The sequence below is a fragment of the Engystomops pustulosus genome, chromosome 5 (assembly GCF_040894005.1).
Source record: "Engystomops pustulosus chromosome 5, aEngPut4.maternal, whole genome shotgun sequence".
Taxonomy (NCBI): domain Eukaryota; kingdom Metazoa; phylum Chordata; class Amphibia; order Anura; family Leptodactylidae; genus Engystomops; species Engystomops pustulosus.
This window is the reverse complement of record NC_092415.1, coordinates 3,168,361-3,183,959: the sequence shown is the minus strand read 5'-3', so window position 1 is coordinate 3,183,959 and position 15,599 is coordinate 3,168,361. Positions and strand designations below refer to the sequence as shown.

General features: G+C 43.8%; 1 protein-coding gene and 1 long non-coding RNA gene across 2 annotated transcripts in view; one reads left to right on the top strand and one right to left on the bottom strand.

Annotated features, from left to right (window-relative positions):
• Positions 1 to 5,907, top strand: part of ZC3H3 (zinc finger CCCH-type containing 3) — a 105,814-nt gene extending 99,907 nt beyond the window's left edge. Inside the window, exon 12 of the mRNA XM_072151001.1 lies at positions 5,122 to 5,907. Within this exon, the coding sequence (XP_072007102.1) occupies positions 5,122 to 5,153 (32 nt within the window). The 3' untranslated portion in view covers positions 5,154 to 5,907. The remainder of the gene's footprint in view (positions 1 to 5,121) is intronic.
• Positions 1 to 15,599, bottom strand: part of LOC140132349 (uncharacterized) — a 49,660-nt gene that overhangs the window by 18,944 nt on the left and 15,117 nt on the right. The window lies entirely within an intron of this gene.

Sequence of the window (15,599 nt, the reverse complement as noted above, 5' to 3'; positions counted from 1 at the left end):
GTGACAAATCACTGACAACAAGCAGAGGTCTTGAGAGTCTGTTAGAAAGTTGTGGAAGTTTTCTTCTGTGTCCCTGTAAATGTTGCCGGTGGTCCCGTCCTCTGTGAAGGTCCTGCACATGGCGGCCTATGAATAAGATATAAGAGCGTTCACCTCTACATTTGACTTCTCTCCTCTCCTTCCTCTGGAGAGCGCAGCGCGGCCCCGATCCTGCTCCGTGCGATGTTCACCATATGTCTGCCTGATAAATAATGGAGGCATGCGCCGGGGCGAGAGCATTCCCAGCAACAGAGGCAGGGACCCCCAGACCCATCCACCTGGCACAGCGCCTCCTGCTGGGACTCCTAAATCCTGGGCCCCAGGAAGCTGCCAGGGCAGAGACAGCTGCCGCCAATCCTGGAGAGGCACGTGACGCCAGGTGAGTCTCCCCCGGCACCACCAGGGGTCCCAGAGCCACCCGACTGTCTACAAGTCATGGCACGAAAACACTAACCCCTGCAGCCCTGGCCTGCACATCCCCTGCACACAGGATGATGGACCCCACAAATGTACTGCAATAATAATAATTCTTTATATAGCGCACACAGATTACACAGCGCTGCACAAAGCGTGTCAAATCAGTCCCTGTCCCCAATGGGGCTCACAATCTAAACAACCTAACAGTATGTTTTTTTTTTTTTTTGTTTTGTTTTTTTGGAGTGTGGGAGGAAACCGGAGGAAACCCACGCAAACACGGAGAGAACATACAAACTCTTTGCAGATGTTGACCTGGGTGAGATTCAAACCTAGGGCCTCAGCGCTGCAAGGCAGAAGTGCTACCCACCATGACTGCATGGCTCACAATCTAATCCCTTATCACAGACAGTGTATCATTCCCATCATCCGTGGCCCCAGGAGCTCACAATCTAATCCACCGATCAAACACAATGGGGTTCATTTACTAAGGGGCCGATTCGCGGTTTCCCGACGTGTTACCCGAATATTTCCGATTTGCGCTGATTTCCCCTGAATTGCCGCGGGATTTTGGCGCACGCGATCGGATTGTGGTACATCGGCGCTGGCATGCACGTGGCGGAAATCGGGGGCGTGGCCGAACGAAAACCCGACGGATTCGGAAAAACCGCCGAATTTTTAAAAAAAAAAAAATGTGTCACGAAAATTGCACTTACCTTCACTCAGCCCGGCTCGGTGTATTCCAGTGCGTTCCGATGCTCTTCAACGCTGCAGCGCCACCTGGTGGACCTCGGAGGAACTACCTTAATGAATCCCGGCCGGACCCGAATGCAGCACAGAGAACGCGCCGCTGGATCGCGAATGGCCCGGGTAAGTAAATCTGCCCCATTGTATCATCTCATCATCACTGATCCCAGGAGCTCACAATCTAATCTCCTATCACACACAATGTATCACTCTCATCATCACTGATCCCAGGAGCTCACAATCTAATCTCCTATCACACAGAATGTATCACTCCCATCATCCCTGACCCCAGGAGCTCACAATCTAATCTCCCTATCACACAGAATGTATCACTCTCATCATCACTGATCCCAGGAGCTCACAATCTAATCTCCTATCACACACAATGTATCACTCCCATCATCCCTGACCCCAGGAGCTCACTATCTAATCTCCTATCACACACAATGTATCACTCCCATCATCCCTGACCCCAGGAGCTCACAATCTAATCTCCCTATCACACAGAATGTATCACTCCCATCATCCCTGACCCCAGGAGCTCACAATCTAATCTCCCTATCACACAGAATGTATCACTCCCATCATCCCTGACCCCAGGAGCTCACAATCTAATCTCTCCATCACACACAATGTATCACTCCCATCATCCCTGACCCCAGGAGCTCACAATCTAATCTCCCTATCACACAGAATGTATCACTCCCATCATCCCTGACCCCAGGAGCTCACAATCTAATCTCTCCATCACACACAATGTATCACTCCCATCATCCCTGACCCCAGGAGCTCACAATCTAATCTCCCTATCACACACACTGTATCACTCTCATCGCTACCTGAATAGTGCAGGTCGTGTGTCGTGAGGGGTCATGTGACCTGTAATAGGATAACCCCCCCCTGTTCCGCTGCCCGCACCCCGGTGCTGATGGCGAGTGAGCGCAGCAATGCGCGGCGTTTCATTAGCGTGCTAATTTAATTAGGAAGCACCCATTTCAGTTAATTTGCTGTGGAAGGCGGCTGCGGACCCCCGGCGTGAGCAGCTGTTCCCGTCTCCCCCGACGCGCGTTGCGGGCCCTGCCAATGGATGGGCTCAGCCTTGTTTGGGGGATAGAGGAGGGTTTTATGGCCTCCTCCACTCGTCTCAGTAAACACTTAACAGCTCTGCGCGCGCCGGAGCGAGGATTAAACCCTCCGCAGCGCGGACGCCCGACAATCTACCGCCATACGGCCCTCATTTGGTCGCCATATTTCACAGCCGTAACGTTAATGGAACACGCGTCTTTAACGGCTCCACTGAGCACGCTCATCCCGCGTCTGCGGAGGGCCGGCTCATCTGCACGCTTAACCCTTCATGACACCAGCGGAGATCAGACGGAGAGGCAAACGGACAATGGCGCAGGGCGGAGGGGCGGTCATTATAGGTCCAGCCATGGGGGGGCGCTGGGGGCAAACATCTAGAACAATAGATACATTGTAGTCATTTATCGGAATTCTGACTTTGGGTTCATCACAATCTTCCATGTCTGTCATTGCGCCAATTTTGTGGCAATCACAGATACGCGAGTTTTTGGGTGCATCACAGATGTCAGATTTGTGATGAGTCCAGCGTCGGGCGTGTATGGAAGTGCAATCAGCGCAATATGTTTGGGCCAATCCAGGATGAGAGACAGAAGTATAGAGAGTGACCCCCAATGTCCCTCATGGTCAGGAGAGGAGTCGGAGCCGCCCCTGGGTCGTCCTGCATGTGGTTGGTCTAGTTTACTCATCAGCCACCATCACCATCTCATGTCCCGTGATGAAAGGTTCACCATGATGGGGGTTATACTCCCAGGGAGTGACTGCGAGACTGCTGAGCCAGCGCCTGGGAACGGGGCGAGATCCTGTGAAAAGTCAGAGGGTCGTCTGACAGGGAGCGAGGGGAGAGCAGCGTGAGGGCGAGAAGCTGCTGCGCACAACTAGGTCACAGGCGCCGTCACGGCTCTGCTCATCCGGGGAGAGGCGCTGATCTCCATATAAAGGATGCTGGGAGTTGTAGTGGGAGCACCAGCATCTCTCTGCGCTCTGTTCCTGCACTTAGCTCTGTGAGTTATGGTCGGGCCCCTGTACACGCTCTGTGAGCATTGATGGGGGGCCCCCGCTGTGCGACTGCTCAGTACAGAAGACGAGCCAGAGCCCCCGCCGGGAAGTAATGGTGGAGCACAAGCAGATGGCAAGAGCGGCGCGCAGCCGCCCGACACCCGGGTCTAACTGGTTACACCGGGAGCATCAGCTCCCAGCGATAGGGATCACCCCGCAGACTACTCCCAGCGATAGGGGTCGCCCCGCAGACTGCTCCCAGCGATAGGGATCACCCGCAGACTACTCCCAGAGATAGAGGTCACCCCACAGACTGCTCCCGGCGATAGGGATCACCCCGCAGACTGCTCCCAGAGATAGGGATCACCCCCTAGACTGCTCCCAGCGATAGGGGTCACCCCGCAGACTGCTCCCAGCGATAGGGATCACCCCGCAGACTACTCCCAGAGATAGGGGTCACCCCGCAGACTACTCCCAGCTATAGGGGTCACCCCGCAGACTGCTCCCAGCGATAGGGGTCACCCCGCAGACTGCTCCCAGCGATAGGGATCACCCCCCAGACTACTCCCAGCGATAGGGATCACCCCGCACACTACTCCCAACGATAGGGGTCGCCCCGCAGACTACTCCCAGAGATAGGGGTCGCCCCGCAGACTGCTCCCAGCGATAGCAGGGGTCACCCCGCAGACTGCTCCCAGCGATAGGGATCACCCCGCAGACTGCTCCCAGCGATAGGGGTCACCCCGCAGACTGCTCCCAGCGATAGGGGTCACCCCGCAGACTGCTCCCAGCGATAGGGGTCACCCCCCAGACTGCTCCCAGCGATAGGGGTCACCCCGCACACTACTCCCAGCGATAGGGGTCACCCCGCACACTACTCCCAGCGATAGGGGTCACCCCCCAGACTACTCCCAGCGATAGGGGTCACCCCCCAGACTACTCCCAGTGATAGGGGTCACCCCCCCAGACTGCTCCCAGCGATAGGGGTCACCCCGCAGACTGCTCCCAGCGATAGGGGTCACCCCGCAGACTACTCCCAGCGATAGGGGTCACCCCGCAGACTACTCCCAGAGATAGGGGTCACCCCGCAGACTACTCCCAGAGATAGGGGTCACCCCGCAGGCTACTCCCAGCGATAGGGGTCACCCCGCAGACTACTCCCAGCGATAGGGGTCACCCCGCAGACTACTCCCAGCGATAGGGGTCACCCCGCAGACTACTCCCAGCGATAGGGGTCACCCCGCAGACTACTCCCAGCGATAGGGGTCACCCCGCAGACTACTCCCAGCGATAGGGGTCACCCCGCAGACTACTCCCAGCGATAGGGGTCACCCCGCAGACTACTCCCAGCGATAGGGGTCACCCCGCAGACTACTCCCAGCGATAGGGGTCACCCCGCAGGCTACTCCCAGCGATAGGGGTCACCCCGCAGACTACTCCCAGTAGTCTTGGGGGGAAGGGGCTTTGTATCGGGGAAGGTCATGGGGGGAGGGCTTTGTATCGGGGAAGGTCATGGGGGGAGGGCTTTGTATCGGGGAGGGTCATGGGGGGAGGGCTTTGTATCGGGGAGGGTCATGGGGGGAGGGCTTTGTATCGGGGAGGGTCATGGGGGGAGGGCTTTGTATCGGGGAGGGTCATGGGGGGAGGGCTTTGTATCGGGGAGGGTCATGGGGGGAGGGCTTTGTATCGGGGAGGGTCATGGGGGGAGGGCTTTGTATCGGGGAGGGTCATGGGGGGAGGGCTTTGTATCGGGGAGGGTCATGGGGGGAGGGCTTTGTATCTGGCTTTTTTAAGCTCCTCTGTGATTGGTTGGCTTCTCTAATCTTTGTTTCTCTCTTGTAGGAAAACCTCTCCAGATCAAGCCGAGGCTGTGAGCAGGTCCGGGGGGCATCTCTGTATCTCAGGGTCCGGCCTCCTCTCCAGGAGTCCAGGGGGCGGATCTTCCTGCTGTATTCATGTTACCGGATACTCGGGTCCAGGAGAGGAACGCCCAAACCTTTCATAGACTTTATACATTTAACTTTTCTTTTGTAAAAAGACAGAATTGAGATAATTTTATAAGGAGAGTTTATTGTTACTTTGTATCAGATGTTTTTAACCCCTGCCGGTCTGGTTGCACTTTCGACTGCTTTGCACTTATGGTAATGGGTTGGATTTTTTGGTCACCGGTTCTGGGTTCCGTTTTAGTTTGTTGCCAGGAAACTCGATCCCATATCTGGTGTGATCCGGTTATCAGAGACTACTGACCCCATCGGAGCCGCTCCCAGGAGGGTCCCCACGCTGCAGGATCTCCATGGTTACAGTTACCTATATGATGATTTCCCATCTCCTGCTCATGGCGCCGACCAGACGTCCAACATGTCGCTAATTCTCCCCGGATGCCGGGACCACCCCAGCGACTTGTGTATGGGGGCTCCGCTCTGATGACAGGATCATGTGACCTCCCACTGCCGGATCACCAGGGGGGTGTGGCTGAGGTGCTAAAGAAGTCAGATAACTCCGCCTACATGACACCCTGAGCCGCCAGAGGCCACTGATTTTATATGATTTGTTTTATTTAGAAGGTTCCTATTTACCGGCTCCACACGACCGGAGACCAATCATTAAAGTGCAGAGGTTTTACTTCAACCCTTTACGTCTCCTGTATCATTATTATATCACAGGTTACTCCAGACAGACAGCAACTATCTCCTCCCTGAGACTGAGTGTATAGAACATAGGGGGCAGTATTATAGTAGTTATATTCCTGTACATAGGGGGCAGTATTATAGTAGTTATATTCCTGTACATAGGGGGCAGTATTATAGTAGTTATATTCTTGTACATAAGGGGCAGTATTATAGTAGTTATATTCCTGTACATAGGGGGCAGTATTATAGTAGTTATATTCTTGTACATAGGGGGCAGTATTATAGTAGTTATATTCCTGTACATAGGGGGCAGTATTATAGTAGTTATATTCTTGTACATAGGGGGCAGTATTATAGTAGTTATATTCCTGTACATAGGGGGCAGTATTATAGTAGTTATATTCCTGTACATAGGGGGCAGTATTATAGTAGTTATATTCCTGTACATAGGGGGCAGTATAATAGTGGTTATATTCTTGTACATAGGGGAAGTATTATAGTAGTTATATTCTTGTACATAAGGGGCAGTATTATAGTAGTTATATTCTTGTACATAGGGGGCAGTATTATAGTAGTTATATTCTTGTACATAGGGGGCAGTATTATAGTAGTTATATTCCTGTACATAGGGGGCAGTATTATAGTAGTTATATTCCTGTACATAGGGGGCAGTATTATAGTAGTTATATTCTTGTACATAGGGGGCAGTATTATAGTAGTTATATTCCTGTACATAGGGGGCAGTATTATAGTAGTTATATTCTTGTACATAGGGGGCAGTATTATAGTAGTTATATTCCTGTACATAGGGGGCAGTATTATAGTAGTTATATTCTTGTACATAGGGGGCAGTATTATAGTAGTTATATTCCTGTACATAGGGGGCAGTATTATAGTAGTTATATTCTTGTACATAGGGGGCAGTATAATAGTGGTTATATTCTTGTACATAGGGGGCAGTATTATAGTAGTTATATTCCTGTACATAGGGGGCAGTATTATAGTAGTTATATTCTTGTACATAGGGGGCAGTATTATAGTAGTTATATTCCTGTACAAGGGGGCAGTATTATAGTAGTTATATTCTTGTACATAGGGGGCAGTATTATAGTAGTTATATTCCTGTACATAGGGGGCAGTATTATAGTAGTTATATTCTTGTACATAGGGGGCAGTATTATAGTAGTTATATTCCTGTACATAGGGGGCAGTATTATAGTAGTTATATTCTTGTACAAGGGGGCAGTATTATAGTAGTTATATTCTTGTACATAGGGGCAGTATTATAGTAGTTATATTCTTGTACATAGGGGGCAGTATTATAGTAGTTATATTCCTGTACATAGGGGGCAGTATTATAGTAGTTATATTCTTGTACATAGGGGCAGTATTATAGTAGTTATATTCTTGTACATAGGGGGCAGTATTATAGTAGTTATATTCTTGTACATAGGGGCAGTATTATAGTAGTTATATCCATGTACATAGGGGGCAGTATTATAGTAGTTATATTCTTGTACATAGGAGGCAGTATTATAGTAGTTATATTCCTGTACATAGGGGCAGTATTATAGTAGTTATATTCCTGTACATAGGAGGCAGTATTATTGTAGTTATATTCTTGTACATAGGAGGCAGTATTATAGTAGTTATATTCTTGTACATAGGAGGCAGTATTATAGTAGTTATATCCCTGTACATAGGAGGCAGTATTATAGTAGTTATATTCCTGTACATAGGGGGCAGTATTATAGTAGTTATATTCTTGTACATAGGGGCAGTATTATAGTAGTTATATCCCTGTACATAGGGGGCAGTGTTATAGTAGTTATATTCTTGTACATAGGGGGCAGTATTATAGTAGTTATATTCCTGTACATAGGGGCAGTATTATAGTAGTTATATTCTTGTACATAGGGGGCAGTATTATAGTAGTTATATTCCTGTACATAGGGGCAGTATTATAGTAGTTATATTCTTGTACATAGGGGGCAGTATTATAGTAGTTATATTCTTGTACATAGGGGGCAGTATTATAGTAGTTATATTCCTGTACATAGGGAGCAGTATTATAGTAGTTATATTCTTGTACATAGGGGGCAGTATTATAGTAGTTATATTCTTGTACATAGGGGGCAGTATTATAGTAGTTATATTCCTGTACATAGGGGCAGTATTATAGTAGTTATATTCTTGTACATAGGAGGCAGTATTATAGTAGTTATATTCCTGTACATAGGGGGCAGTATTATAGTAGTTATATTCTTGTACATAAGGGGCAGTATTATAGTAGTTATATTCCTGTACATAGGGGGCAGTATTATAGTAGTTATATTCTTGTACATAGGGGGCAGTATTATAGTAGTTATATTCCTGTACATAGGGGGCAGTATTATAGTAGTTATATTCTTGTACATAGGGGGCAGTATTATAGTAGTTATATTCCTGTACATAGGGGGCAGTATTATAGTAGTTATATTCCTGTACATAGGGGGCAGTATTATAGTAGTTATATTCCTGTACATAGGGGGCAGTATAATAGTGGTTATATTCTTGTACATAGGGGAAGTATTATAGTAGTTATATTCTTGTACATAAGGGGCAGTATTATAGTAGTTATATTCTTGTACATAGGGGGCAGTATTATAGTAGTTATATTCTTGTACATAGGGGGCAGTATTATAGTAGTTATATTCCTGTACATAGGGGGCAGTATTATAGTAGTTATATTCCTGTACATAGGGGGCAGTATTATAGTAGTTATATTCTTGTACATAGGGGGCAGTATTATAGTAGTTATATTCCTGTACATAGGGGGCAGTATTATAGTAGTTATATTCTTGTACATAGGGGGCAGTATTATAGTAGTTATATTCCTGTACATAGGGGGCAGTATTATAGTAGTTATATTCTTGTACATAGGGGGCAGTATTATAGTAGTTATATTCCTGTACATAGGGGGCAGTATTATAGTAGTTATATTCTTGTACATAGGGGGCAGTATAATAGTGGTTATATTCTTGTACATAGGGGGCAGTATTATAGTAGTTATATTCCTGTACATAGGGGGCAGTATTATAGTAGTTATATTCTTGTACATAGGGGGCAGTATTATAGTAGTTATATTCCTGTACAAGGGGGCAGTATTATAGTAGTTATATTCTTGTACATAGGGGGCAGTATTATAGTAGTTATATTCCTGTACATAGGGGGCAGTATTATAGTAGTTATATTCTTGTACATAGGGGGCAGTATTATAGTAGTTATATTCCTGTACATAGGGGGCAGTATTATAGTAGTTATATTCTTGTACAAGGGGGCAGTATTATAGTAGTTATATTCTTGTACATAGGGGCAGTATTATAGTAGTTATATTCTTGTACATAGGGGGCAGTATTATAGTAGTTATATTCCTGTACATAGGGGGCAGTATTATAGTAGTTATATTCTTGTACATAGGAGGCAGTATTATAGTAGTTATATTCCTGTACATAGGGGCAGTATTATAGTAGTTATATTCCTGTACATAGGAGGCAGTATTATTGTAGTTATATTCTTGTACATAGGAGGCAGTATTATAGTAGTTATATTCTTGTACATAGGAGGCAGTATTATAGTAGTTATATCCCTGTACATAGGAGGCAGTATTATAGTAGTTATATTCCTGTACATAGGGGGCAGTATTATAGTAGTTATATTCTTGTACATAGGGGCAGTATTATAGTAGTTATATCCCTGTACATAGGGGGCAGTGTTATAGTAGTTATATTCTTGTACATAGGGGGCAGTATTATAGTAGTTATATTCCTGTACATAGGGGCAGTATTATAGTAGTTATATTCTTGTACATAGGGGGCAGTATTATAGTAGTTATATTCCTGTACATAGGGGCAGTATTATAGTAGTTATATTCTTGTACATAGGGGGCAGTATTATAGTAGTTATATTCTTGTACATAGGGGGCAGTATTATAGTAGTTATATTCCTGTACATAGGGAGCAGTATTATAGTAGTTATATTCTTGTACATAGGGGGCAGTATTATAGTAGTTATATTCTTGTACATAGGGGGCAGTATTATAGTAGTTATATTCCTGTACATAGGGGCAGTATTATAGTAGTTATATTCTTGTACATAGGAGGCAGTATTATCGTAGTTATATTCTTGTACATAGGGGGCAGTATTATAGTAGTTATATTCCTGTACATAGGGGGCAGTATTATAGTAGTTGTATTCCTGTACATAGGAAGCAGTATTATAGTAGTTATATTCCTGTACATAGGTGGCAGTATTATAGTAGTTATATTCCTGTACATAGGGGGCAGTGTTATAGTAGTTATATTCTTGTACATAGGAGGCAGTATTATAGTAGTTATATTCTTGTACATAGGGGGCAGTATTATAGTAGTTATGTTCTTGTACATAGGGGGCAGTATTATAGTAGTTATATTCCTGTACATAGGGGCAGTATTATAGTAGTTATATTCCTGTACATAGGGGGCAGTATTATAGTAGTTATATTCCTGTACATAGGGGCAGTATTATAGTAGTTATATTCCTGTACATAGGGGGCAGTATTATAGTAGTTATATTCCTGTACATAGGGGGCAGTATTATAGTAGTTATATTCTTGTACATAGGGGGCAGTATTTTAGTAGTTATATTCCTGTACATAGGAGGCAGTATTATAGTAGTTATATTCCTGTACATAGGAGGCAGTATTATAGTAGTTATATTCCTGTACATAGGGGGCAGTATTATAGTAGTTATATTCTGTACATAGGGGGCAGTATTATAGTAGTTATATTCTTGTACATAGGAGGCAGTATTATAGTAGTTATATTCCTGTACATAGGGGGCAGTATTATAGTAGTTATATTCTTGTACATAGGGGGCAGTATTATAGTAGTTATATTCTGTACATAGGGGGCAGTATTATAGTAGTTATATTCTTGTACATAGGGGGCAGTATTATAGTAGTTATATTCTTGTACATAGGAGGCAGTATTATAGTAGTTATATTCCTGTACATAGGAGGCAGTATTATAGTAGTTATATTCCTGTACATAGGGGGCAGTATTATAGTAGTTATATACTTGTACATAGGGGTCAGTATTATAGTAGTTATAGTCTTGTACATAGGGGGCAGTATTATAGTACTTATATTCTTGTACATAGGGGGCAGTATTATAGTAGTAATAGTCTTGTACATAGGGGGCAGTATTATAGTAGTTATATTCTTGTACATAGCGGAAGTATTATAGTAGTTATATTCTTGTACATAGGGGGCAGTATTATAGTAGTTATATTCCTGTACATAGGGGGCAGTATTATAGTAGTTATATTCCTGTACATAGGGGGCAGTATTATAGTACTTATATTCTTGTACATAGGGGGCAGTATTATAGTAGTTATATTCCTGTACATAGGGGGCAGTATTATAGTAGTTATATTCCTGTACATAGGGGGCAGTATTATAGTAGTTATATTCTTGTACATAGAGGGCAGTATTATAGTAGTTATATTCTTGTACATAGCGGAAGTATTATAGTAGTTATATTCTTGTACATAGGGTGCAGTATTATAGTAGTTATATTCCTGTACATATTTGGCAGTATTATAGTAGTTATATTCCTGTACATAGGGGGCAGTATTATAGTAGTTATATTCTTGTACATAGGGGGCAGTATTATAGTAGTTATATTCCTGTACATAGGGAGCAGTATTATAGTAGTTATATCCCTGTACATAGGAGGCAGTATTATAGTAGTTATATTCCTGTACATAGGGGGCAGTATTATAGTAGTTATAGTATTGTACATAGGGGGCAGTATTATAGTAGTTATATGCTTGTACATAGGGGACAGTATTATAGTAGTTATAGTATTGTACATAGGGGGCAGTATTATAGTAGTTATATTCCTGTACATAGGGGGCAGTATTATAGCAGTTATATACTTGTACATAGGGGGCAGTATTATAGTAGTTATATTCTTGTACATAGAGGGCAGTATTATAGTAGTTATATTCCTGTACATAGGGGGTAGTATTATAGTAGTTATATTCCTGTACATAGGGGACAGTATTATAGTAGTTATAGTATTGTACATAGGGGGCAGTATTATAGTAGTTATATTCCTGTACATAGGGGGCAGTATTATAGCAGTTATATACTTGTACATAGGGAGCAGTATTATAGTAGTTATATTCCTGTACATAGGGGGCAGTATTATAGTAGTTATATTCCTGTACATAGGGGGCAGTATTATAGTAGTTATATTCCTGTACATAGGGGGTAGTATTATAGTAGTTATATTCCTGTACATAGGGGACAGTATTATAGTAGTTATAGTATTGTACATAGGGGGCAGTATTATAGTAGTTATATTCTTGTACATAGGGGGCAGTATTATAGTAGTTATATTCCTGTACATAGGGGGCAGTATTATAGTAGTTATATTCTTGTACATAGAGGGCAGTATTATAGTAGTTATATTCTTGTACATAGGGGGCAGTATTATAGTAGTTATATTCTTGTACATAGGGGGCAGTATTATAGTAGTTATATTCCTGTACATAGGGGGCAGTATTATAGTAGTTATATTCCTGTACATAGGGGGCAGTATTATAGTAGTTATATTCTTGTACATAGGGGGCAGTATTATAGTAGTTATATTCCTGTACATATGGGGCAGTATTATAGTAGTTATATCCCTGTACATAGGGGGCAGTATTATAGTAGTTATATTCTTGTACATAGGGGTCAGTATTATAGTAGTTATATTCCTGTACATAGGGTAGTAATAAAGTAGTTATATTCCTGTACATAGGGGGCAGTATTATAGTAGTTATATTCCTGTACATAGGGTAGTAATAAAGTAGTTATATTCCTGTACATATGGGGCAGTATTATAGTAGTTATATTCCTGTACATAGGGGTCAGTATTATAGTAGTTATATTCTTGTACATAGGGGGCAGTATTATAGTAGTTATATTCCTGTACATAGGGGGCAGTATTATAGTAGTTATATTCTTGTACATAGGGGGCAGTATTATAGTAGTTATATTCTTGTACATAGGGGACAGTATTATAGTAGTTATATTCCTGTACATAGGGGCAGTATTATAGTAGTTATATTCCTGTACATAGGGGGCAGTATTATAGTAGTTATATTCCTGTACATAGGGTAGTAATAAAGTAGTTATATTCCTGTACATAGGGGGCAGTATTATAGTAGTTATATTCCTGTACATAGGGGGTAGTATTATAGTAGTTATATTCTTGTACATAGGGGGCAGTATTATAGTAGCTATATTCCTGTACATAGGGGGCAGTATTATAGTAGTTATATTCCTGTACATAGAGGGCAGTATTATAGTAGTTATATTCCTGTACATATGGGGCAGTATTATAGTAGTTATATTCCTGTACATAGGGGTCAGTATTATAGTAGTTATATTCTTGTACATAGGGGGCAGTATTATAGTAGTTATATTCCTGTACATAGGGGGCAGTATTATAGTAGTTATATTCTTGTACATAGGGGGCAGTATTATAGTAGTTATATTCTTGTACATAGGGGACAGTATTATAGTAGTTATATTCCTGTACATAGGGGCAGTATTATAGTAGTTATATTCCTGTACATAGGGGGCAGTATTATAGTAGTTATATCCTTGTACATAGGGGGCAGTATTATAGTAGTTATATTCCTGTACATAGGGGGCAGTATTATAGTAGTTATATTCTTGTACATATATTAGCACTTCTTGTTATATTCTTGGTCTCTACACATTACTCCCCTTCCTCTCTCCTCTCTCCTGTGTAGAAGGCTCTCAGTGATGTAAATCTGCTCCCCGGATGCTGGAGACTTCTTCCTGGCGGTGAGATATGGGCTGATGAGTGTTTTATTCGGAGGTTCTATATTTGCTAATTATCATAACTCTTGTGTCTCTGATCTCCTGTGATGGTGACGTGGATGTCTATAGACTATAAATTGTGCCCTAACATCTCACATCACAGGACGTTGTCTCGTCTCCTGTGTCTCTTAGTGTTTGATGTCACATATTTTAATATTTTTGCTCATTTTTAGTATTATAAGGGTCAGATATTAGTTGGTTCAGGCCGTAATCCTGGGGCAGAATGATATAAATATCAGGAGTCGATAGTCCGGGCAGAGAGGAGAATATTGACACATGGGGTTATTGATGGTGCTGACTCTCCCGGCCGCTCGCCATGTGCACCTTCCATTAAGGAGCTCGGGGTGTAAATCAGGACCTCCTGTCGATCACAACAAATATGATCAGTGCATGCGCGCGTCTCCAATACCCTCGGCTCCCGGGGTGGAACGGCTGACGTGAAGTCTCCATGACTTACAGCCGCTCGTGGTGTATGGAGGGGGGTGAAGACCTTCCATTCGCCCTTACGAGGAGATGACTTTATATGAGGTTTTTGTGATTTGGGGCTAGAGTATGCAAAGTGACCTCCCGCTGACCCGTCAATGGCCAAATCCATGATGTGGATTCTAAGAAACTTTCTGGGAAAGTTTGGGCAGTTTTTTTAATGTATAAATTTTAGCATTCACAGTTTATTGAAATGTATTGGTTACTTCTAAGGGTGCGGCCACAGGTGGGGTTTCAGATGGTGGAGTTACCCGGCTCTTATCTAGTGAGGAGCCTGGAGACTTCTGGTCGTCTGATGGGAAACCTTTCTAAAATTATTTTTAGAAGATATTTTTGGTGATTTCCTTGCTATATTTTTGGTTACTTTCATCCACATTTTGTACCTGAGGAGCGGCGCGGTGTGAAGATGAGGGATGATGTAGACCGGTGTCAATGATCCCGACAGAACGAGATTTACTACAGTTTATTCTGCTGATAACGTTCCTACCCAACAGAGAAGACGTCTCACCGGAGAGGACACGACCCGGAGCCGTTATACGATGGCTGAGATGGCGGAGTTAATTGGTAATACAGCGGGATTAAGGAGCTAATAACAGAGGAAGCAGAAAAATGCTAATTGCTGCAAATTAAATGGAGAGAAAGAGCCAGGATCGCGCCGATTTATTGTCCCTCAGCGCCGCGCTCTCCGGGCTAGAGAGGCGCCTCAGCAGGATGAGAGCGCAGGTCATATGGCAACCACAACGAGTCCTGGAGGAGACAGCTGCTGCAGAACCTCTCTAATGTGGAAGAACTCGCTCCCTGCCAGATGTGGGCGCCATCATTTCTGGGTGAACCTGGTTTTATTGCTAATACTACAGTGGAGATGTGGTGGGGCTGAAACGCCGCTATAGAGGGACACAATGGAGGAGATCGGGGACAGGGAGATTTTGAACCTGTTTTTTGCTGAGAGCCTTTATGTGTAAAATTAAGTACAATTTTTGATAAATCTAATCTATAGTACATATGATGACTACATCAGGGAATTACACCTTTCTGGTGATTAGAATATACAATATTCTCCCCCCTGCGGTTCTGGGGTTATTGGCTGTAGTAGGGGGGGGGGGGTCTAGACATGGGATGGCTTTCCCCCTCTTTTTCCCTCTCTGAGTATTTGGCTCTCACTCAAAGAGAAGCCAGAGGTGTATTTCTGCACCATAGATAAAAACTCCGTCTTTTGTTGATTACTTATTAAAAGTTGATGTCACCATAAATTTTATATAGTGAGTATTTGGCTCTGCTCTATTTCC